Source organism: Polyodon spathula, chromosome 1 (genome assembly GCF_017654505.1).
Source record: "Polyodon spathula isolate WHYD16114869_AA chromosome 1, ASM1765450v1, whole genome shotgun sequence".
In the NCBI taxonomy this organism is placed as follows: domain Eukaryota; kingdom Metazoa; phylum Chordata; class Actinopteri; order Acipenseriformes; family Polyodontidae; genus Polyodon; species Polyodon spathula.
The window spans coordinates 11,588,085-11,613,867 of NC_054534.1; the positions used below are offsets into that span (position 1 = coordinate 11,588,085).

The window sequence follows — 25,783 nt, forward strand, 5'->3', positions numbered from 1 at the left end:
TTCATTACTTTTACACTGAATCACTGAACTTCACTCTCAGCTCAATTACTTCATTACCTTTACAGTAATTCTCTGAACTTCAATCCTTCATTACTTTTACACTGAATCACTGAACTTCACTCTCAGCTCAATTACTTTATTACTTTTACACAAAATCTCTGAAGTTCACACCTTCATTACTTTTACACTAAATCTCTGAACTTTATGCCTTCATTACTTTTACACAGAATCTCTGATATTCACTCTCAGCTCAATTACTTCATTACTTTTACACTAAATCTCTGAACTTCACTCCATTACTTTTACACTGAATCACTGATCTTCACTCTCAGCTCAATTACTTCATTACTTTTACACTGAATCTCTGAACTTCACACTTCATTACTTTTACACGGAATCTCTGATCTTCACTGTCAGCTCAATTACTTCATTACTTTTACACTGAGTCTCTGGACTTCACTCCTTGATTACTTTTACACTGAATTTCTGAATCTCTGAACTTCACTCTGAGCTCAATTACTTCATTATTTTTACACTAAATCTCTGAACTTCACTCTTAGCTCAATTACTTCATTACTTTTACATTGAACCTCTGAACTTTACACCTTCATTACTTTTACACGGAATCTCTGATCTTCAATCTCAGCTCAATTACTTCATTACTTTTACACTGAGTCTCTGAACTTCACACCTTCATTAAAAGCTTTTTCTACTTTTTTTCTGATGGGAGATCATTTTTTTGTTTTTAACTTTATTGAATGTAATGCTTTTAGAAACAAAATGGAGCCTTTGAGAATGAACTTCCTTTATACCTAATGTACGCTGTCAGTTGCTTACCGGCTGTATTTTAACGATATATAAATGTCTGATGCTAGGAACTGGTACAGGTGGTGAAATCCAAATGGAAATGTCCCAGGTTGGGTTTAGTGCCTACTACTCAAACAAAACGGTGAGTTTCAATTCTGTTAAAACATGAAGGGTTAGCCTCTCTTACTCTGCATCTAGTGGCTGGACTGCTGTGCACTCTGTAACTAACTAGCCCTAAGATTACAGTGTAATTATAGAACTGCTATCCTTAGAGATCATTTTAAAAAGTACCATAAGACAAAAAAAATGTATTTTGGGAAATTGTATTATATATTTAAAGTTAGTATATACTTTTTAAAGATGCTAAGGATATAGATGTAATTACAATGTTTTAAGTGTTTATTTGTGTGTACTTTATCAGAAAGTATACTTGACATTTGAGTTTGTAAACATTCTTCAAATGCATTATTACATACAGAGAATCACACCTTTGTTTTGTATACTATACAGAGAATCACACCTTTGTTTTATATACTGTACAGAGACTCGCATTCTTGTTTATATTTGAGTCTAGGTTTAAAAGAACAATGGTTGGTATATATTATTCAACTGGCTGTATTGGTGCTATGGGTAAACCTCAGAGTTTTCTATACAAGCCTCCACCACTACTGCCTCTGCTCTGAACACGTTTCTCCGGCAGGATGTAATGATGCTGGGGGCAGTAGGAGCCTATGGCTGGAGTGGCACGGTCGTTCATAAGACTGCCAGCAAATCCGATATATTCCCTGAACAAACCTTCCAAAAGACCCTGGAGGACAGGAATCACAGCTCCTTACTGGGTAGGCGGGATCTTTCTTTCACATTGAATTATGTAATAGCCGTATGAAAACTCATTTCTGAAGGTTAAACAAACAACACATGTCCCACCCAAGTCATTTTGCTTTTGTAGACATTCCAGTCCTGTTATGTACACTTGTGAGTACTTTATTAACCATATTTAGCAGCCTTATGCATTCAGGGAAAATAGTATATGCAAGCTTTTGGTCCTTGTGATCACCTCAGGATTTGATGACAGATTCTCAGTGCCTTTGGTGACTGGTTAATTCCAGTTCCACTGTGTTTGATTACTTAGTTAACAGTTAACTCCCCAGGTTACTCAGTGACCATGCTGACGAGCGATGACTCTCTCAGTTAACAGCCGGATGTGTCTGTTTCTCTCCAGGTTACTCAGTGACCATGCTGACGAGCGATGACTCTCTCAGTTAACAGCCGGATGTGTCTGTTTCTCTCCAGGTTACTCAGTGACCACACTGACGAGCGATGACTCTGAGCTGTATGTTGCTGGAGCCCCCCGTTCCAACCATACTGGCCAAGTGATCACTTACTCTGTAAACAAGCAAGGCAAGCCTACAGTTGTGCAGTCACAAAGAGGAGAGCAGGCAAGTATTATGCACAGCAAAATAATACTGTGACAGCTTTTAGAATTATTGATCTAGACTGTAAAGTTACTACAGGTTGGACAAGCTCCTTGAACACTGCAGTCATGGGTAGAGCACTTGCCAAAAAGCAAGCAGTGCTACATGGTAAACAGGGAACTTTATTTTAAGTGGAATGTATTTGTTTTGCTTTATTTTTACCAAACAAATCCCAGTTGTTATAGATTTGTGCACATGATTTTGCACTAAGCATCATATAGAGGTTTGTTAGTCATTCAGTGGCAACTGTAATTAATTAGTCACCATGAACAAAACGTGCTATTAAAGTGAGGTAGATATATATTGCAAGTAGGTTGCTATGTAGAACATTAAAGTATACATGTAGAGCATTCCATGTACAGCAGCATACATTGTTTTCCACATGAAGAGGGCATGCTATCTGTCCAGGTATTATTATAAAGTCTTACTCCCTCATTTCCTTGTAGATTGGTTCCTATTTTGGTAGTGTCCTCTGCTCCGTGGATGTTAACCAGGACTCCCGATCGGATGTTTTATTGGTTGGTGCTCCAATGTTTATGAACGACTTCAAGAGGGAAGTTGGACGGGTCTATATGTTCTCAGTCACTAAGGTAAAACAAACTCTACTTAAAATGTGTTATGCAAATGCACACACAGTGTTTAACAGTGCAGTGTTTCAATCTATACTGCATGGACATCTCAGTCCACAGTGTTCAACAATGCAGGGTTTCAATCTATACTGGATGCACATCTTAGTTCACAGTGTTCAACAGTATAGGGTTTCAGTCTATACTGCATGCACATCTCAGTTGTATGGGGCTTTTGCTGCTTTTTCCAATAGCCTTCTCTCCCTGTGAAGCTATTATACTTTGTGTTTATGCTGTGCTGCCCCCTGACCTTGGTCTGCAGTGTTTTGTCACATTCTGGTAGAGGCGAATTGGAGCATCAGTGATCAGTATGTCACATAGAAAGACATTCATAATGCCACACGTACCGCCGTTTGTCACATAGTGTACAAGCACAGCTGTGTTACAATACATTTGATCTGCAATTCAAAAAGGAAAATCATTTGCCAACTGCAAACAATAGCAGGTCATATTTATATAAATACTGGTAAAAGAAAAAACAAACTACTGATATTCTTTTTATTTTATTTTGTTAGATTTTACTACAGGAGTTGCCCAATGTGATTTAATATGTTTATTTTTTACACTGACCTGCACATAATTAGTAATAAAACACTTAAATGTGTATAAACCACAGGAGCTTTTAGCCTGGTGGTCATGTAACAACCATAAATGACTTCTCGAGCCAGCTGCAATTAATAAAACACAAGAAAATCATTTGCCAACTGTAAAAAGTAGTGACTCATATTTATAAAAGAAAGCAGCTACTCATAGTAGATAATGCATAGATTAGATTGCTTATTTTCCACAGGAGTCTCCAAAGAGGGGTTAATGTGTTAATATTGTGTATTAGTAGCAACACATACATGTGTTTAAACTACAGGAGTGTTTAGCCTTCATACAGTCATACAAATGTTTCATACATTTCTGTCCAATTTGGTATCCTTGTCTGTGTCTAACCTGAGGAAACATACAGGACTAAAAAAAACAGGGAAGGCAGGATTCTCGTCAAATCCATTAAATGTTATGTGTTTTTATGTATATGTATATATGTATGTATGTGTGTGTGTGTGTTTCAGGGCATTTTAGGACAGCGGGAGGTTCTGCAAGGCCCATCACACTCTGAGAATGCTCGCTTTGGAATGGCTATTGTTGCTGTTCCTGACCTCAATGTAGACGGGTTCAGTGATGTCATAGTAGGCGCTCCTTTGGAGGATGAGAACAGAGGTGCCATTTACATTTACAATGGAGATGAAAGAATCATTAGGACTGTGTATTCCCAGGTAAGAACTGCTTCTGCCACTGTGTGCTGTACTCGTACTGTACAGTGCTTCAGTTCTCCTCTAGTTTAGTAGGTGTGCTTTCTATGAGACTCATTCAGCACACCCAGAGCGGCCAATAGAAACAAAGCATGTGTTATTCAGCACACCCAGAGCGGGCAATAAAAACATAGCATGTGGCGCTGTGGTCTGTGGTGCTCGGCAAAGGCAAAGATAAAACAAAGTCATGCTTAAATTTTGTTTTTAAATAAAACAGGATAAAAGGAACAGTGGCAACTCAATAACCTAATGTAAATACAAGTATGATACATATGTCATTTTCCAGATATGTTGGATTGAAAAGCCTCATTAGGTGTGCCTTTAAATGGACAGTCTGTCGGATGGGGATTAGGGTCAAACTCACCAAGCAATAAAGCAAGGGAAGTTATTTATACTGTACGTAATGCAACTTCAAAGTTTGTGAACCTGCTGTGAAAATGAGGATGACTCTGGATGCGACTCAAAGCGCTGTGGGATAACTGTTTGTTTCAATGTATCTATTAAAATGCTAAGAATCCCACCTTGAACACAGACATGCAAGTCACCTTTTTAAGCCCATGACTACTAGCACAGCTATTAATGATATGCTCAGTTCAGAACATACTGTAATGGTTCATGAGGTCCAGGGACCAGTCACTGTGACAGATGCAGTTCTCCGTGGGCTACTATAATTGAACCTCAACATTTCAGAACGCTGGCTTGTATAGGAAGAGCACAGAAATGACAGTGACTCAATGAAAGGATCTGTTTCTACACTAATACAGTATTGGCTCAGGGTGTATTTTCTGCAAGTATACACAGTTCTGAACTGTGCTAGACACAACATTTTGTTTGAGTCTACAATGCATTACACACACAAGCTCAAGAAAAAGGTTATCTGCACACAGTGGAAAGACGTAACGTTACGAAAATAACTTTGTATTGCCTATTGTTAGTTTGCAGCAGTGACACAACTTCATATGAAATGTATTTGCAGAAAATATCTGGCTCAGAAATCAGCCAGAAGCTGCAGTATTTTGGAAGGTCTCTTGATGGCAACAGGGATTTAAATGCAGACTCCATTCCTGACGTGTCGGTCGGGGCGTATGGGAATGTAGTGCAACTCTGGTAAGTGGCTGACCTCACACTCCTCATCTGTCACGCCGGAGCTAGGTACTCCCTCTCAGTTCATTAAATCTGTTCTAACAAACGGACCATTCCTTCAGCCATTCAGGCAAGGAAGAGAACAGGCATAATGTATAGCAGTACTGAAACTGCCATGCCATTGTGAAATAATAAGTACAAAATACCTTTTCTGTCGTTTTAGGTCCCGAAGTATAGCAGATATAACGGTAAAGGCCACTTTTACACCAGACAAAATCAGTATCCTCAATAAGAACTGTGACTTCAACGGGAGGAGGCTGTTCTGTTTTAATGCAAGCATCTGCTTCAAGGCTCACTTTAGGCCAAAAACAGCCACTGGACCAGTGGGTAAGGAGAATAAAAATAAACCAATTGGAATAATTCAAATAATTGTTTAAAGAGTCCTTTCTGTTTTACATCTCTCTTACTACTGTATGGCACTTGCAGTTATTCTGAGTGTAGTAAAGCGAGGAGAGTAAAGTCAAGTAGACTAACGTTTCTGCTCATGTCTTCAGTGAAATGCTTGTCTGCTTCAGTTTTCTGAGTTCTGAGTGTCTTCGCGCTCTAGCCTAAATGCTGGCACTGAACAGCCAATCATGAGACAGTGTGACTTTTCAACACCACCTCCTACCCTACATTTACCTGGGCAGAGTCGCGAGGTCAGGTTCTCACATGATTTGAATGGAATGAGGGAAGTTGTTCAGGGCCAGCACTTAGGATTTCTAGCTGCAGCTCAAAGAAAGTTCAAAGCCAAGTGAAGGCAGAGTAAGAAGAAGATTATGTGAACTCAATATTGGAGCAACAGCATCCACAAGCACTCAGAATGACAGCAAACAAAGTAACTAGAAAATGAAATGAAAAGGACACAGGAAGCTACTTATAATCGAAGCCACCTTGTGCACTCTGGCAGCTTCAACACCATCTGCATTTGCATTGTGTTTTGTGTAAGAGACCCCAAATTCAGGGTCGGATTAGGGCCTAGGGCCCGAACTCAAGGTGGGGGCGACAAAATGGTTATGTGTTTTTTTGTTTTGTTTTGTTTTGTTTTGTTTTTACATATACAGATTTGACTAGAAAAACTTCACTCACTGACATTTGAACCAAGGCGTGTATCTGAAAAGCAAATTCTTCTGTCAGGTGTTACATAGATTTCTGTAACATTACCCCACAGAATTCTGTATCCCCATATTACTGCATGCTTCTGCAGCTTTTAAAAGATTGCTGGACATACACATGTAATATTTCTGTGCTTGGTCCCCATTGTGTTCTCAAGCACTGTCATTGAGTTTTGCTGCAGCTTGCAACAAATATTGTAAACAAGACAAAACTAATTATGTGGCAAAATAAAATAGCACATTTAACACCACTGCTTTTCTAGATATACAGTACATTCATCCTCCTGAGTTGCTCAATACACCAAACCCTTATTTTAAAGTCATCTTAAAAACTTTTTTTGTCTTTTAAAACATTTTCATTGTATTTCATGTAAGTACTGTTCAGAAACATCTATCGTTCATCCCCAGCGTTCTTTGAATAAATGCAGCTGTGTCATCGTGGAATCATCAAGGGTACAGAATTCTATAGGGTTCAGACATCTACCATATGTAACACCTAAACTTACTTGTATGCCAAAACAGTGACAATTTCTCTGCTCTTGAGAAAAGGGCATTTTCTTTAATGAAGCAAGTCAAAACCCACCCGATGAACAATAAAAAAACAAAAAACAAGGAAACATTGACGATGTGTGCAGTAAACTGTAACGTATTTGACTGCACAACAATGTACAGGCATGTTTGTTTTTTACTATTTATTTTCATGCACTATTGTGGAGCTACCTTTAGCGAACAGAAGTTTGAGCACCGTTCTATTTATCACCTTTTTCAACTTCATATAGTGCTGCTTGTTTGTTTGACCTTTTTATTCAGTAAATCAGTAAAAGTCATTGTCGAGCTGCACTACAGGATTCAACGCAGGCTTCAGTTTTTTCTGGTTTTATTCTGAAATGTATTTAGCACATCCCCAGCAGTTTAATTTTCTGTCAGATTCATTCAGTCGTTCATAATAACTTGGTGTTGTAAAAGGGTGGAGGGCTAGTTCTAAAGGCTATAATTTACAGTATATAGAGGTGTGTGCATGTATATGTGTGTATGGCTGTTTGTTCAGGGGTAGGGGGCCCGCAAGTGTATGCTTGCCTAGGGTCCAGTGATGGGTTAAACCAGCCCTGCGTGTAATATGCCTGCTTGTTTATTTTTGGGCCTCTGGCTTCATTGAAATTGTCTTGAATATGTTTGCATGACATTGAAAGTCATTGACATGCAGTTTCAGAGGCTAGGGTATAATCCTCACGAGGATTGGTTCTGATAAATTTCATATTTTCATTACTAAACAACTCATTCAGTGTTAATGTCCAATGTTCATTTTGGTTTGTGAAAAACTGTGCTTTGTTCATCTTAGAGATCCAATACAATGCGACGCTTGACGCTGATCTTCAGTCCTCTAGAGTGTCTTCCAGGGGTTTGTTTACTGAAAGCAATGACCGGCTCCTGCAGAAAAGCATTGAAGTTGGCAACTCAGAAATGTGCTTTAAGCATAAGGTTTATGTTCAGGTCAGTGGGGGAATATTTAGCCTCTCTTTGTGGCTGTTATTTTATATTAAATGCATCTATCATGTCATATAATATTTAACTTAAAAAAAGGAAAAAAAAAACAGTCACCATTTGTTTCAGTCCCTAGGGGGTGCCCTCACTCGTAAATTTGGGTTGTGATTTTACTTTTTAAATTCTGAAAAATTCTGTTTTCTGTGCCATGCATGTGCTGAAATGTACTACGAATGACGTGATGTAGGACTGGGCTGGCACACAGGCCACAGGATAATTATACCCGAGTCTAAACAAAACTATTTCTGGGTAAAAAATTTAAAATACTAGTTTGCGATTGCTAAGTGGCAGTACTTTGTATGGGTAAGTAGCAGCCCCATTTCAAGCACTGATGTTACAGGGATAAAGAACCATTCCTGTAGGGTCCAATATAGATGTGTTGGGGAAATCCAGAAAAAGAAATGCTATCCTATTTTAATTTTACTGCAAGTTTATTATGGAATGATCTGTTAGTCGTCGACAGTAATTTGGAATAAACTACCCATGTGCATCAGTTTACTACATGTTATCAGTCTGTGTGCTGGAAGGAATGCACCAAACTGCAAAGAAAGACTTTCCCCAGACCAGCTGAAGAAAGCCAAGAATGCCATCACTGGTGTATCCAACGTGGCCTGTTGCGAAACATAAATGCCTTGCAGCTGGTTTCACAGATCCCCATTAGCACAAGCTAGGACCTCCTTACCTAAATTAACAATGGAGTGGGTGCCGATCAGGGTCTATGAAACCAGCTGATAATAACTGCAATTGATCTTTACAGAGATTTAAAACATCATGCCAGGTGAATCTAAAATGAAACTTGCCACAAATGTAATTTTTTCCCTTGTCAACAGGAGGCGCCTGACTTTGTGAATTCCATTGGCCTGCGTGTTGACGTTGGCCTGGTGAAGCCTCAGAGCAGCCCTGTGCTGGACATGTACAAACACAACTCCTGGGAGTTCGCTGTGAGTCTTCTGTAGCAGGAATACAGAGCCAATCAAGCGGCAACGTTAGAATAATACGCAAACATGTACCTGCATTTCCATAACCGCTGTCTGCTGGTAGAGCTAAAAAGATCCAGAGCTACTAAGAATGATTAGAATTGGGGTTGGGTTAGGGGCAGTGTTGGGTTATTGTTGGGTTAGAGGTAGGGTTAGGGGTAGGGTTAGGCTTAGGGTTAGATTAGGGTTGTCCATCACAGGAGTAATACTCTGTGTGGTTTCAGATTCCCTTCTCTAAAGACTGCGGTGAAGATGAGCTCTGCTTGTCTGATATCGTGCTGAATGTCCAGAAGAAGAATCTGGATAGCAGGTAAGGATAGTTTGCAATGTGTAGCTTGTGTGTTAGTAGCTGAATTATGGCAGAGTTTACACTGAGTTTGTTATTTTGTAGCCCTTCACCACTCCTTGTCAGCACCAAGAACAGGAGGGTATCATTCGCAGTGAAGCTGGAGAACACCATGGAAAATGCATATAATGTGAAGATCTCTGCCATTTACTCAAAGAATTTATTTTTCTCATCTCACACCCAGCCTGTAAGTAATGGTTTAGTTTACATTTTTTAAACAGTAACAAAAAAACTGCTTATCTAAATCATTGAAATTAGGACCTCCACGATACTGACCGTGGGCCAATTATTCAGAAAAGAATTCTACTCATTATAAATCTGAATGCATTATAGTTTATTTATTATAAAGTGTAGCAACTGGCAAGACTTAATCATGCTACTACTTACTGCACTGCAATGTTAACAGCTGTATACAGTAGTGTTCCATGCAGTCTCTGTAGGATTGAATACCAGATGGATGGTATAGATCTTGAACCGGCCCCCATAAGAAAGACCTTGCTCTTGTAATATACCTCACACCCGTCAGCAGTCTCACTTCGTCAGGGAAGCAATTAAAAGGCATGCAAATGCTTGATTGATTTGTATAGTGAAATACTTAATGTTGTGTTAGGTGTTGTGTCTGCTGCAGGGCTGTGTTAGGCGTTGTGTCTGCTGCAGGGCTGTGTTAGGTTTTGTGTCTGCTGTGGCAATGATGATGCTTCAGCTACATTGCACCGAAATTATGGAATGACTTGCCTAGTAATATAAAGGAAACTCCTTCTGGCGATGCTTTTAAATCTTGTTTAAAAACACACTTGTATAGCTTGGCTTACGCAAGTTTTTGAAGTGATATTCTCTCGCTTCTACATTCTTATTTAATTTATTTATTTTGTATGTGTATTTTATTGCTGAGTTTATATATATATATGTGTGTGTGTGTGTGTGTGTGTGTGTGTGTGTGTGTGTGTGTGTGTGTGTGTGTGTGTGTGTTTTTTTTATATATATATATATATATATATATATATATATATATATATATATATATATATATATATATATCTATGTGTGTGTGTTTTATCATGTAAAGCGCTTTGTGACGACCCCCAGTAAAAGCACTATACAAAAATAAAGATTGATTGATTATGATTGCTGCAGCGCTGTGTTAGGCGTTGTGTCTGCTGTAATGGTAAGAGCTACCTGACCCTTTGGTATTGAATTCCAGGCTGATGGCACCGAGGTGAAATGCCAAATGGAGACAACCGAATCTATCTGCCAGGTTGGATATCCAGCTCTGAAACTAGACCAAGAGGTGAGCTGCTTTATTAAGAGACAGCTCTCAGGTATCAGTAACTGGCATGAATCTCCAGTTCTTGCATCACTAGCTGTGTTTACAATGACTTTTGGGACCCAGAATGGAACCTTCTTTTTGTAGAACTGCAATGTCACCATCTTAACCACACTGTAAAAGAGCCAGGTTCCTCAGCATTCGCGGTTTAAGAGCTTTTAACCTGTCCATAATGGCATTGTATCATACAACACTGTTTGTTACACTTGGTATGTCCAGGGAAGCCATTCTGGCTTAATTTAACATAATTAGTCCAAGATTAGTGTTTATCAGGGTCTGTGAAACCAGTGGTAAGTTCTGAAATGGATGAAGGATCATAGAGAACAAACTGTTGGGAGGCGTGAGCAATCAATTTGTTTTTCTTTTTTAGGTCTCCTTTGACATCAACTTTGATTTTAACTTCAACTACTTGCAGAAAGAGGCTTATGTAAACTTCCAGGCTCTCAGGTAAGAAATTCAAACATTTTGTTCAGTTACCTGTCCATTACTGCTACATTGTTATGATGATTCTGAGGATGCTGCATTGTTATGATGATTCTGAGGATGCTGCATTGTTATGATGATTCTGAGGATGCTGCATTGTTGTGATGATTCTGAGGATGCTACATTGTTATGATGATTCTGAGGATGCTGCATTGTTATGATGATTCTGAGGATGCTGTATTGTTATGATGATTCTGAGGATGCTGCATTGTTATGATGATTCTGAGGATGCTGCATTGTTATGATGATTCTGAGGATGCTATATTCTTGTTTTTGTTTAACAGCGACAGCACAGAAGAGACACCTGCAAACAATGTTGTCAGCATCTCATTTCCTGTTCAGTATGACTCTGAAATTATTTTAACAAGGTATGAATTTTTTTTTGTTCTTTTTCTGTGGAAGTAAAGAAGGCTGTGTCTGTAGTTGAATGGATATCATGGACAAGCTATAGTCCTTAATACACTTTAATTTCACAGGTAATTTCCCTCTTTTACTGCAGGTTAATTGCAAAGGTGAACCTGAGTGATCACTGAAAACATTTGCTTTTAGCTAATTTTATTGTTTTGTAAAAACAGAAAAAAGCATACCTATTTAAAATGATATGAAAGTAATTTTGAAAATTGAATGTGCTGCTCTTTGTTTCCCAAAAGTTCCTTGTGTGTCCTTGAGTTCCCAATTCACCAGTTTCACCCTTGTATAATTCTGATACTGGTACAATAATAGTCATACCATACAGGACATTCTTGATTAAACTACCTGCAACACTCCAAAAAAACTGACTGTGTTTGGGTCAACTGACAAAAGCTGACAAATGTTGTTGAAGCTGACACCCTGGGATCCTTCAAGAAGCTGCTTGATGAGATTCTGGGATCAATAATCTACTAACAACCAAACGAGCAAGATGGGCCGAATGGCCTCCTCTCGTTTGTAAACTTTCTTATGTTCTTATGTTCTTATGTTTCATGTTACAGTTCTTTGCAATTCAGCAGCCACATTTTAGAACTAAATGTCCTCATTTTGCAGAGATACAAGCTTGAATTTCTATGAGATAAACCGGGACCTTCTTGTTAAAACCACAGTGAACAGCTATGAAGACATTGGTCCTGAATTCAACTTCACACTGAAGGTTAGTCTGTTATCGTGCATGTCCTTATTACTTGACATTCCAGCATTCAGGAACACGGATGTATTAAAAATGATTCACTTCAGACCAGCAGTTAATATGTCAAAACATGGTGTCTCACTCTCATTAAAGAAAAGCCGTTGTTATGTACTTTGTGAACCTTGTGTACAAAGTGTTTCCCTTTGCTGAAAACTGAGTAAGCAGCTTCACAGTGCCTTCCAGCTGAAACAGAAAACATACAAACTTAACTATCAATTGTTTTATTGTTATAAAAACTCTTCCACATATTGGTTTATTACTGTCCTGATACCAGAAGAGTAGGTGTTCCTCCCCCTGCTTGTCTGGCATGTCCTTGTCCTGCTTAGCCTGACTTGCAACTTTTTGTGGAAGTTCAATTTTCTTCTATCGGCTATGTGGTCAAGCTGGGTCTGTCTGTGTTCTTAGTTGAGTGGCTAAACCCATTACTAAAGTATCTTTAGTTCATGTCATGTAAAAATTGCTCATTTGGTATGGGAACTACCCTTATAAAAGTGTACCATACCTCGCTATTCTTTACAATGTTTTCCTTTGCTTTACCTTGCTTTTACTATATATGCTTGATTCCAGATTGCTATGCTTTTAAACTGCCTCTGATCGAAGTTACTGTGGTTAACCTATTTGTTTTAATTGGATGTTTCTGTTAAAGGTTACCACTGGGAGCTTCCCTGTCCACATGGCCTACCTAACGATTGCTCTTCCAGTGTCAACCAAAGCCAATAACCCACTGCTGTACCTCACAGGTGTCAATACAGAGATGGTAATATACCAGCCAGCTCTACCTTTAAGAGATAGCAAGTCCTGTCACTACTTCATACATGGTTTCTCTTTCTTTATAAATTATTTCCATCTCTTTTTCTATTCAACCATTTCTAAAATGAACAATAACTGGAACCCTTTCATGCATGGCGACCTCATATGGAGGTGGACACAAAAAACTCTTTATATATCTGAAGGCACAATATATGTATATGTGAAGGCACAATGCATGATAGCCTCATCTGAGGATGCATTTTTGTTACCGTATAAAGCAATGGAAATATATGTATTATTTGTCCAAAACTATGTTTTTTCAACTATTTTTCAATGTTTCATGCATGAAAGAGTTAAAAAAAGGGGCAATAAATACAAATGCTAAATCTGATGACCCCTATAGAATAAACAGATGTGGTAACAGTTAGACATACTGTGTGACTGAAGAATCTTTTCACAATGATTATTCACACCCTGTAACACAGAGACCAGATGTCCAATATATACAATAGACTTTAGGAGCAATCCGAATGCACCCCAGATATTCATCAGCTTCCAATGGGGAATGACTGGGGGTTGCTGCGGAGAGGGAATGCCTGGACATTTTAAATCGGGGAGTACAAAATTGTAATAAATATCCTCCACATAATCCACCACAACACCGATGTCATTCATTTCCTCCTGTGCCGTCCCAAATGGAAATTGAGTTTGTGTATTTGAGATGTTTTTAAAATCCAAACCAGACTGTGGAAGGTCTTTGTGGCTGATGGGTCCTGTATATCCTGCAGGCCCGAGATGTGAGTTGTGAGACAAGCAGCCTGCTGAACCCACTGGAGATCGGAAAGAGGCCTTACTCTGCCTCCTTCTCCAAGGAGAGGCTCACTGGGATCAAGGAGCTGGTATGTGTGCAGTCTTACAATAAATCCATTGTGAGAAATCACTGCCCACAACACAACACAACACAACACAACACAACGCAACACAACAACTACAAGCAATAAAAATGTGCATTATAAATGCCATATGGGAGATACTGATATTGAAGAAGGAATCTATGAAAAAGACCTAGGAGTTTATATTGACTCAGAAATGTCTCTAGACAATGTTTGGAAGCTATATAAAAGGCCAACAAAATGCTCGGATATATAGTGAAAAGTGTTGAATTTTTTTAAATCAAAGGAAGTAATGTTAAAACTTTACAATGCATTAGTAAGACCTCATCTAAATACTGTGTTCAGTTTTGGTCACCTCACTACAAAAAATATATTGCTGCTCTAGAAAGAGTGCAAAGAAGAGCAACTAGAATTTTTCCGGGTTTAAAAGGGATGTCATATGCAGAGTGGCTTAAAGAATTCAATCTGTTCAGTCTTGAACAAAGAAGACTATGCGGCGATCTGGTTCAGGCATTCAAAATTCTAAAAGGTATTCTCTCTTTACTACTTTCACCTGAAGAAGAGACCTTTGAGGTCTTGAAAGCTTGTGAATAATTATTATTTAGTTAGTCCAATAAAAGGTATCACATCTCCTTCTTTGTCTAAAAGGTATTGACCTGAAAAAAGAAACAAGGACCAGGGGTCACAAATGGAGATTAGTTAAAGGGGCATTCAGAACAGAAAATAGGAGGCACCTTTTTACACAGAGAATTGTTGGAGTCTGGAACCAAGTCCCCAGTAATGTTGTTGAAGCTGACACCCTGAGATCCTTCAAGAAGCTGCTTGATGAGATTTTGGCATCAATAAGCTACTAACAACAAAACGAGCAAGATGGACCGAATGGCCTCCTCTTACAACAAACTCATTGTGAGAAATCACTGCCCACAATACAACACAACACAACACAACAGCTGCACTGTTTAAGATTGTGCTGGTTTTTGTCATTCTGTCAAACCGTACATCAAACAATACATGTCATTAGATTGAAAAACAAAGATGTAGCCTGATGACTAGAAGTTGAAGTTTAGCATCTGTGGAGCTGGAATGTTAAAACCTGGGGTGCATTGCTGCCATGCAAGTGCATTAGAATCAACCTTTAGAATAGAGTGATTGCCTGGTTTATTAAGAAGGGTTCAGGCAATCTGCCAAAACCTGAAATGTGTATTTATTCGCTCAGATTGCCTAGTGAAACAGCAATCTGGACAATTGGCTACTTTTTGCAGTATTTGGCCAAGACTGTAACAGGTAAACAGTGGCAGAGTAGTAGTGTACCAGATAGTGTCGCACACATTGGAGCCACTGTTGCACACTGCATGGGGTTTATTGAAGTGGAAGAAATGGAGGTGCATGTAAACACTGCCACAGAGTGAATTCAACTTTTCTACCAAGGTTACCAGAAGTAAAAAATTGCACCCATGAGGTATATCTCTTAAGGGTATGTGTGTAAAACTATGCCAAACCTAACACAGAAGAGTTATCCAGTTAGATTCAACCATATATCGTTCTGTACACTGTAAGAAACAGATTCATAGCTGCTTACCTGCAATCATAATACTTATATACATTATGGGATCTGCATTGGGGCAATGTCAGCAATACTGTCTCTCTATATGCTTCTGGGACAAGCAGTGATATTATTCTTGTTTTGTCAGGACTGTAACACTGCAACTTGTCAGCACATCAAATGCTGGTTCAAAGACTTGGAACCAAGAAGTAATTATCTATTGAATATCACAACAAGAATCTGGAATGGAAGCTTCACTACTGTAAGTATAGAATGTGTACAGCTGCTCTTTGGTGCTGTTCTTGGATTAATGCAGGTCAATGCTGATTATGATTTACTGTATTGTGTGTGTGTGTGTGTGTGTGTGTGTGTGTGTGTGTGTGTGTGTGTGTGTATATATATATATATATATATATATATATTATATATATATATATATATACATACATATATATAAACAAGTTTGTGCAGCTGTTAGAGCAAAATATTGACATGAATGAACCGTTTCATTACATCGTGTGTGTGTGTGTGTAAATAAACCCTTGTAGGAAGAGTATTTTGTTACAACAAATGAATTGTAGAGTTCTAAACAAACTTCAAATTCCCGGTCAAACCAATACAGTGTTAGTGTTATCAATGTATTGCATGGCCAACCTGTAATCATAATAGTACAATGTCTTCATGCAGATACATTGTAACTTACCCTTAGAGTAACAAGTCTGGAGTTAGAAATACAGTACTTGACTACCTTTTCTTCTTCTTTTTCACAGTCAACATTTCAGTCTATAAAGCTCACAGCAAGCGTAGAAATGGATACGTCAGAGCCTGAACTACTGATTATCTTGGACAAAAAGCTACCAGTAAGTACCAGTTACTGTGGACTTGTCTATGAGCGGGAGGAGGCCATCTAAATAAGGATTTCCTTAACACATTACAGGTACAGAAGCAGGTGCATCGAGTCTGACTGGAATTCATTTTAAAATGAGTTCAGTTCAAACCTAGAGCTAACAGTGAATACAATGTACAGGAAAGCTCTACTGTCAGTGGATTGTACACTTCTTTGTTCACATTCACAAAGCAACGTAAGGGCTGTGATGACATCTACTGGTGACAAGAGAGACTGCATACAAGCTGAAATGTCTGCCTGTGAATTAACCATTACGTTCCAATTTCCAGGTAGAAATTACGATTAGCAAACCTGTTGAGAAAGGAGAGGTGCCAGTGGGGGTGATCGTAGGCAGTATAATTGGAGGGCTCATCTTACTGGCTGCTCTGGTTGCTCTCTTGTGGAAGGTAAGAAGCTGTCATTACTCTAGAACAGTGGCTACCAACCCCAGTCCTGAGGACCCCCTGTGTCTGCTGGTTTCCATTCCAACCGAGCTCTCAGTTACTGAACTAGACCCTTCATTGAACTGATCATTTTCTTAATTAGACATTTTGAATTATTTTCAGCTGATAAACAGTTGCAGAGTTCAAGTTACTTGTTATCGCTAACTTGAAATCTGCAACTGTATAAGAGCTAAAACCAAGTAAAAAAATATAATTAAGCAAATTATCAGTTCAATTAAGTATTTATTTAAGTAATTGAGAACTAATGTGGAATGTAAACCAATAGACAAAGGGGTCCCCAGCACCAGGCTTTGGAAACCCTGCTTTACCATGCACACCTATAGTATAGCACAGGAGTCTCCAGCCCTGGTCCTGGAGAGCTCCAGGGTCTTCTAGTTTTCATTTCAACCCAGCTCTGTTACTTAATTGCACCAATTATTGGCTATATTAGTCCAGATTAAGAGTTCCAGATATTTAGCCATTGACAATGTAAAGACACCTAGAAAACCTGCAGGATTGGGGCCAGGACCAGGGTTGGAGATCCCTACTATAGCAGAACGTTCCTAGCAATAACCTGTTCCCTGTTATGGGCAGAGTTAGGAATATTTGCTTGAGGTCCAGTTATCTGCCTGCTGTTTTCAGAAAGGGCCATTAAGCCTCCAATGTAGGCATGTAGGCTATAGTTCATTGAACTGCAATTGTTCTCTTGCGTCCAGTATTCTGAGTTAGTTAATGTTTCTCACAGACTTTTTGGCTAATACAATAATACAGGACTACACTACAGCATCCTGTGTTACTGTAACAGCATGGTAGATCTTTTCAGTTCTTCAGAGTAATTGAGTAGAACTTTGCAGTCTGGTTATTGTTACTGCATTTCCACACTGAACTGCACACACACCACAATTCTACTTCTCTCAATAGAAATGGCATTGCCTCTGACTGGTTTGTTTCTCTCAATAGAAATGGCATTGCCTCTAACCAGTTTGTTTCTCTTTTTGTTTGCTGCTGGTTTTGGTTCACTTGCTGCTGCTGCTGTGCAATCTAGCTTGGCTTCTTCAAAAGGAAGTACGAGCAGCTGATGAAGAGCGGCGATGACGATGGAGAGGTTGATGCCCTGCAGGACGAGACTTCATGAGCGCAACCGGCCCGGGCACTCTGAACAGTGGAACTGCAGCTTTCTATATACGCTTTCATGTTGGGGACCAAAGGGAATGTTATTAATGGCAATCTCTGTAACGGCACCACTGCAGATTCATTGTACAGGAACAGGTGCTGCAAAGATTAAAACTGGCCATTGGGTTCAGGTAGCGGGAAGATATGCAGCAGTAGTGCTGTGATAGTGAGTGGATATCTGCAACATTCCAGGAAAATCACATTTACATTTAAAAAGAACAGCTTTCATACCCAGTGTTGGTCTTCCCTTCATAAAGTAACATTCCATTCACATTAGTTCAGACAGCAGCTATAAAACGTGTGCTGACATGCAGTCATTTACAAATTGTTACAATTTCAGCAGTCTTACATTTTAGTGTCTCCTTAACGACCAGATCAGATTTAATACATTGGGCCGCTAGGCCTTTGGGTTGCTGACTAGATTCTGCTGAAATGCCCAGTTACAGAATCATCTGCACTATTGCATGTTAACTTTGTTTATCCAAGTATCTGGTTTAACCCTAAAGATACACAAGGAATTGAGCCGTTATTGAAACTGCTGCTTTTTAAAATACATTTGAGAAAGTGACTCAAGTATCACGAGGAGGAAACACAATTTGGATGAGCAGATCCAACCTCTCAGCAAATGTGAAACCCTTTTTCGTGCACCTCATTGCAGAAATAAGAAAGTTAGCATGTTTTTTTATTATTATTTTGGCGGGACACGTGTGTCCCTTGTACCTCAACAGATTCAGTAAAGCATGCTTTCACATGTTTGAATTCTCAGTTATCATTATCATTGAGGTGTTAATGCAGCTGCCAATCAGTACACCAAACCACTACCAATTCACCACTGGAGACGAGTTCTGTTTATAGGGGAGAAGCAGCAAAAACAAGAGGATGCAGGATTTTCCTCTGTGTGCTTATTTTATCATCACACGTCATCTTTTATATTGTGCTTAATATCAAAAGAACCCTGAATTTTTGTGTCCCAACTTGAGATAAAGAGAATGTAACAGCACTGAATATTTTGAGTTTGAGTTAAACTCACTTGAAAAGCCTTACAGAACATAATTATGAATGAATTATGAATTATAAAAAACATTTTAGGAGTACAATACACCATTCGTTTTCACTTTTGAAAGATTGCAGTTATCTGTAAAGCGCTTTGTGATAGTGGTCCACTACGAAAGGCACTATATAAAAATAAAGATATTATTGTTATTGTATTATCCATCAGCTAGTAAAACAAGACTCTTGCTTCCTGTTACATGCAAAGGAAACCACACCAGGTGTCCATGATACAGATTCAAGGATAATTCTAATAGGATCCTGTGTCCAAGGTTATTGTTAAGGTTAGGCTACATTAATTTACTTTGAGGAAAACTTCTCAAATATTGTTCACTAACAGCATCTGACTGCATGTATTATGCTTTGGAACGGTACAGAGATCTGCTTTGTATTTCTTGTTGAATATATTTTTGCTGGTGTATTACTAATGTACACAAATGTTATCATGTATAAAACCTACACAGAAATGCCAGGCTTGTTCTTGGAGAGCATTAGTGCCTCCAGTGTCATGTATCTGAAACAAAAATGTGTACATTTGTGTTTTGTTTCCATTCCACTGTAATGTATGCACAGTTGTGGCCAAAAGTTTTGCATCACCTAGAATTTTAGGATTGAGATATATATCACATACACATACAGTGCTCCCTCGCTATAAGGCTTTCAGTTATAACGCGCATCGGATATAATGTGCCTACTGCATGTCCCCCAATTCCCTATACTAGTGATTCATGCAATATTTCTACATTAAACACAGTACTGGTGTTGTTCAAACTGTAAACAACTTCTCCATCTAACTGTTCCCTTTTGATACAGTATCTGAACCGAAGAATAGCGCTGGCACTTTGACAGACATCTTATTCAGCTTTAGTTTTATAATGAATATTATGCCTATTACGTGGTTATCTTTCCTAATGTATTTACTGTTTTGCTGCGAGAGGAGCTTCAGCTTTCTCCAGTAGACGAGATGCTTAAGCTTCACTTCAGCCCCGCTCCGGCAGCTGCACCTGGGGCAAGCCCATTCCCTCTTCCCCTCTCCTGACCCGTTCTCCTTCTCGCACTTGGTTTGCTTGCCTGTCGCTTCGAACTGAACTTCCGACCGCCGTTTAGCTAGGCTATTTATAGTTTAAAAACTGCTACTTAAAATGATCCACGAGTGTGAATGTTACCTTTATTTTTTGGGTAAGAAATATTGCATTTGATGCTTAGTGCTTTATGCAGGGTTAATTCATGGAAAGTTACATTGTTGCATCACTATATGTGCATTATAGAGAGGGAGTTATTTTATTTTGTATTTTAGTCATATGTGTGTTATGTGTCCCACATTTATAACACTCTGATTATAACGTTCATATTGTGTGTCCCCAAGACCCGCGTTATAGCGAGGAAGCACTGTATATATGAACATAATTTAGATATTTAAAATCATGTAATCAAAGAAACTACTAAATTATGTAACAAAAGTCTACTGGAAGCCATAAAAGTAGTACTGTAGTATTTCATGTTATATTTTGATTTTTCAATTTGTCAGTTTTTCATGAAGTATATGGAAAACTACAGAGCTGTATGCAATTGAATATGTTAACGGAACATTATTCAACAGGTTTCGTTCTAATCGACCTTAAGTAGCAAAATTAGTTAATTCCAGAGGATGATGCAAAACGTTTGGCCTTAGCTGTAAACATTCACTTAAAATGTTTTTTTTTTTTAAATGTACTTGAAAATCCTAATGCTGTATACAGTAGAATCCCAGTTTGTATATAAAGTAGTGTAAAATATCAGGAATGCATTGTATTGTAAGAATCTCTTAGTGTAGGCACTACCGTTCAAACAGTGGATCTCTGGGTTAAATATCAGAAGTATCTTGATTTGAAAGTGCTTCTGATTGCACTGACTGTGCACAGGGTACTTCTACCACTGCAGGCCTTTTGTACAGATTTACTGTGGATATTCGCAGTGCCAGTCTCATGCCAGGCTGGTACTATGTGCCGATTACAACTGAAATCTAATTTACAATTGCACACTTTAAAGAAATAAAACATGTGAGGACCTAAAATTTGTTGCTTGTGTTTTTTCATAGATGTGTCTTCAGAAAACAATGACTGTAGTTGCTGGGACTAATTAGTGTAAACATGCAGTTAAAAGCAGTGAGCAAACATAGCTGTCTTGTAGGCAAGTGATTTATACAATAAACACACACTGTGTCAAGAAATTGCTCTTCTAATGATAGCCTGTGAGAAAATCCAGCCGTGCTTTTCTCATTTAAAAAAGTGGGGCTTGTGAGGGTTTCAATTGTAATAGTATCTTACAGTGATGGTATGAGGTTTACAAACATTTGATAACCAGAGGAAACCCCTGAGTATAATACTGTGCTGATTTCCATTTGCCTGCTAAACTGAACATATATCTGAAAAGTTTGGAACTCATTTGGCATAGCTCAGGACTTTTCAAACTCGGTCCTGAGGACATATGCAGCTGTTCAAGAGCTGAAAACAAGTAAAAAGGTCTAATTAAGCAAATTATCATTCAATGAAGGGTTTAGTTAAGTAATGAGAGCTCGGTTGGAATGAAAACCACCAGCCACAGGGGGTCCCCAGGACCGAGTTTGAGAAGCCCTGGCTTACCTTGTTGTTAAGTCAAACATACTTTGTAAAACCAGAGGTTCTATATATTTATTTATTTTATTTCATTGATATAGCGCTTTTCATACTGAAGTATCACAAAGTACTCAGTAGTTTAACAGACTACTTCGAATCCCAGCTGACAGGCAATCTGGGTGTCCCAGTGCCTTCACAGGTATAACAGCATTAATACTTCAATACCGTAATACAAATATAGTTATCATATGCTTAGCCCTTAGGCGAGTCATGCAAAAAGCTAAAAACGCCCACCGCTAAATTCTAGCGCATCCAATATATTACTGTTTTAAAACCAATACATAATTTCTATACCTTATAGCAATGCATCCAATATAAAAGAGAGATCAAATATATGTTTACCTTCCAGTATATGGAAGTGTAGCGTAGGATATGAAAAATAAGAACTTTCTTCAAAAGGCATCAAACTAGTTTTTTTTTTTTTTTTTTTTTTCAGAGACTCTCAGAGCATGGACCACAGCAGCTTACAAAATCAAGCTCAGTGGTATCAAATGAGGTCTTGCTCTGGGCTTATGCAGGATTTTCCCTCCACTGAATAGATCAGGAGTCCCAATTAAATCTGATCATCAATCTGCCTTAATAGTTCTTTTCTTTGAGTTAATGATATATTCTAGAAGGATCCCATCAACTCCTTTTTTGAAACTCCTTTTTTTTTTTAAATATAAACTCCTACCTTCTGTTATCTTAAAGTAATGAAAGTAAAGTAACGAAAGAAACTGGCTACTGTTTCTCATAAAACTGGAATGCGCTAACAAGGTTAGTTTGACTCCTTCCAACAGGTGATTTCATAGACTGCACACAACAATTACCCAATATTTTCTACTGAGTATACAGATCTTTTTGAAAGGAGCATATACAGTATTATTATAATTATTGACAAAGAGTATATCATATTATTTCAATCAATACAGGCCAGTTTAAATCATCCAATCCATGTCTAATAACTTGGCATGTTCCCAACAGGATTCGAACTCTGCGCCAGGCTCAGCTCGGACTGGTTCTGCGAACACCACGACAGGCCTGTGCAGATCTGCGAATAATACTTTCTACTGATTTTATATTCTTTCACGAGGCGTGAGCTGGGGGGTAGAGATAGGGCAGAAGAAGCAGAAGGGAGCAGTAAGTAGGACAGAGTGCTGGCTAGAAAGGACCGAATCTAGGATAAAAGAGCAGGCGAGGCCCACTCTAGTAGCAGACCAACGAAGCTGGACATGGAAGCTAGGATAGAAAGTGGTCACTGACTGAGGGCGGCGATGCCGACACGAGCCCAGGGGCGAAGGACCCAGCAACCGAAGACAGGCTACAGAAAGTGGTCACTGACTGAGGGCGGCGATGCCGACACGAGCCCAGGGCCGAAGGACCTAGCAACCGGAGACAGGAAACAGAAAGTGGTCACTGACTGAGGGCGGCGATGCCGACACGAGCCCAGGGCCGAAGGACCTAGCAACCGAAGACAGGAAACAGAAAGTGGTCACTGACTGAGGGCGGTGATGCCGACACGAGCCCAGGGCAGAAAGACCTAGCAACTGAAAACATATATGAGGGTTATGACTCGAGGAGCCTCCCCCCAGAGGAAGATGGTCCCGGAAGACCGGGACACGAAAGGCGATAGAGAGGGCGAGGTACCCAGCATCTGAGACTTCTGTAAAGGGGTGCTCGTTAGACCCTCAATTGGCCGAGATTTCACGCTGCCTGGGACCTGAGATAAGAACAAGGCATAGAGATTAGTATGGGACTCGAGCATGAGAAGCCACGTCCCGAACTGAGACAGAGTATAGAACAGCCTTGAGTGATGCAAGATAAGCGCAAGAGCTGCGAAAGAACAGTGTGTGGCCGGGGGTCCGCTCTGACTCACACGGTGAGAACCCCCCTGAAGGTCAAGGGAGACTGAAGCCTGCCCTGAGGTCGGAGAAGTGATGATCACTTGCCCCAAAGGCATGTATGAGGTGGAGGAGGGGAGGAGGAGGAAAACGAAACGATGGACAGCAAAGGTGCAAGTGATCAGGACTTAAATAGCAAATAGGTACTAATTGACAGGAAATCGGAAGCCCCCTGCTGCACGCCTCCTGAACTACGCAAGCTAACATTTAAAAACACATTAGTCATTACAGTATTTGTTACAGTTTCACAAATATTCAATTTGTTTCGCTTCCAGTAGCTGTAACAGTCTTCGGTCAGTTTCTGCTCTGCGAGTCTGTTAAAACCACCACAGGTGTGGGTGACCAGGGCCTTTACGTGATACCTGCAAAAACTTAAATTTTGTTAGCTGGGCTCCCATCTCTGCATACTCATTCCCATCATCAGGGGGCAAACACATTTTAACTGAATCTAGGTCCATCAAAGAACCGTACACCTTTGCAACCGAGGCCTTCCATGCAAAAGGATCGAATGACTTGTAGCACAAAAGGGACGTACCAGAACCATCTTCTACCACAGCTACCTTAAATGCTGGGGGAATTATACAGGAGGAAAGTGAACCATTTATCATTTTTAAAATGTGGGTATTAATAACACCAAGAACATCTTTTAATAGTTTTATAGGAATAGGATCAAGAGGGCATGTTGTAGCTCTCTTATGCTGGACCAACGCTGTCAGCTCGTGTAGGGTAATCAAAGAGAAAACCTCCATAGTAGCCTTAAAAGCTCTAGTTGGTAATATTGTAGTACAATACTTCTCAATAAAAGGCATTTGTGGAATCTGAGTTCTGATGTCTACTATTTCGTTTTTAAAATAGTTTAAGAAGTCATTCCAGCTACAAGATGAGCCAGTATCCAGGGTGGAACTATTATGGGAAAGATTTTTTTTTTTTTATCTATGGTAGCAAAAAGAAATCAAGATGTTTTTTTTAAAAACAAAGCAGATATTTTTTGGTACCTTCCAAAAAAAAAAAAAAAAAAAAGCATCCAAGGTTTTGAATGTATTCCACATTACACCAGTCTAAGAAGCTATACTCATATACAGGAAAATCAGGATTTCAAGTTATCACACGGACACACTGAAGGGCCTTATTGCATTTATTATCCAGGTCAAACAAGGGATTTGGGGAAAAAAATAACAGAAATTGTGTTTAAAATACCCGCCAATAAAGGGACCAAAAAATACGAACGACACACTAAGTTACGCTAGTACATTGATTTAATTGAAACATGAAAAGTAAAACTTTTTTTTTTTTTTTTTTGATATGTGGTGAATTGCACATTGTCATTGAAAAGATCCACCAGGTGGCGGTGTTGAGACGGCATTGTATTATTATTTGTTTCTCCAAGTACAAGACACAGTTGTCAGCAGAACGCAGCGATTGGAGGAATCAAAATTAATTCGATGCCGTCTCGGATTCCAGAAATCTGTGGCAGAGAGGGCTGGATAATGTGCAGATGGGTCTTTGTGTTTCTGTAGCATTTACAAACCGTTAAAAATACATTATTTGAAGTGATGGATTGCCCCGTTTTGTTTCCATTTAGGCAGCTCGGAGACTAACAAAGAAAAATACCCACAAAAATTACAGGGCTGACTAAAACAGAAACTAATTAAAATACATCTCTCAAGTGAGGAAAATGTACATCTTAACAAAATGCAAAGCGGTTTGCTATGGAAATGTAAGAAACGCCCAAGAAGAAGCATATAATATTTCAAGCAACATTACAGTTCATTTAATTGTTATTCATCTAATTCAAGTTGTTATACATACTACTTTGGGGATTTTTGTTGATGGTTCAGTATCTTTCAGTTAGCTAGACTCAAGTTATATAGTTGCTGTAACTTTGTAACTGTAAAGAAGATGGCTGCTGGTACTGTAAATTGCGTGAGACAGCGCAGTGATTTCTAGTGATGAGGCTCGAATTGTCCATATCCATCTAATATATATGGACAACTGAAACCTCGCTCGACCAATCATACTGGGGTTTTTGTTCCACGTTCTATTGCCAGCCCTTGATTTATAGGGATCTACCTAAATAGCGATTTCGGGGAAAATCAGGAAACTGAAGGGTCCACGCAAAATTCACCTCTTTTAGGGCCAATGCATACCGAACAAGTAGAGAGAAAAAAAAACTAATTTAAATGAACTACTGCACAACACAAGCAACACAAACTACATATCTTACTTCTGTACAT

General features: G+C 39.1%; 1 protein-coding gene across 1 annotated transcript in view; it reads left to right on the top strand.

Annotated features, from left to right (window-relative positions):
- Positions 1-19,601, top strand: part of itga2.2 (integrin, alpha 2 (CD49B, alpha 2 subunit of VLA-2 receptor), tandem duplicate 2) — a 52,226-nt gene extending 32,625 nt beyond the window's left edge. The window contains exons 10-30 of the mRNA XM_041247127.1: positions 876-949; positions 1,508-1,646; positions 2,101-2,246; positions 2,729-2,872; positions 3,967-4,170; positions 5,183-5,313; positions 5,513-5,676; positions 7,783-7,934; positions 8,816-8,926; positions 9,187-9,272; positions 9,354-9,495; positions 10,510-10,596; positions 11,003-11,079; positions 11,400-11,483; positions 12,139-12,241; positions 12,924-13,034; positions 13,816-13,926; positions 15,612-15,725; positions 16,234-16,323; positions 16,640-16,756; positions 17,838-19,601. Of these exons, the coding sequence (XP_041103061.1) occupies positions 876-949; positions 1,508-1,646; positions 2,101-2,246; positions 2,729-2,872; positions 3,967-4,170; positions 5,183-5,313; positions 5,513-5,676; positions 7,783-7,934; positions 8,816-8,926; positions 9,187-9,272; positions 9,354-9,495; positions 10,510-10,596; positions 11,003-11,079; positions 11,400-11,483; positions 12,139-12,241; positions 12,924-13,034; positions 13,816-13,926; positions 15,612-15,725; positions 16,234-16,323; positions 16,640-16,756; positions 17,838-17,927 (2,477 nt within the window). The 3' untranslated portion in view covers positions 17,928-19,601. The remainder of the gene's footprint in view (positions 1-875; positions 950-1,507; positions 1,647-2,100; positions 2,247-2,728; positions 2,873-3,966; positions 4,171-5,182; positions 5,314-5,512; positions 5,677-7,782; positions 7,935-8,815; positions 8,927-9,186; positions 9,273-9,353; positions 9,496-10,509; positions 10,597-11,002; positions 11,080-11,399; positions 11,484-12,138; positions 12,242-12,923; positions 13,035-13,815; positions 13,927-15,611; positions 15,726-16,233; positions 16,324-16,639; positions 16,757-17,837) is intronic.
- Positions 19,602-25,783: the final 6,182 nt, after the last annotated feature.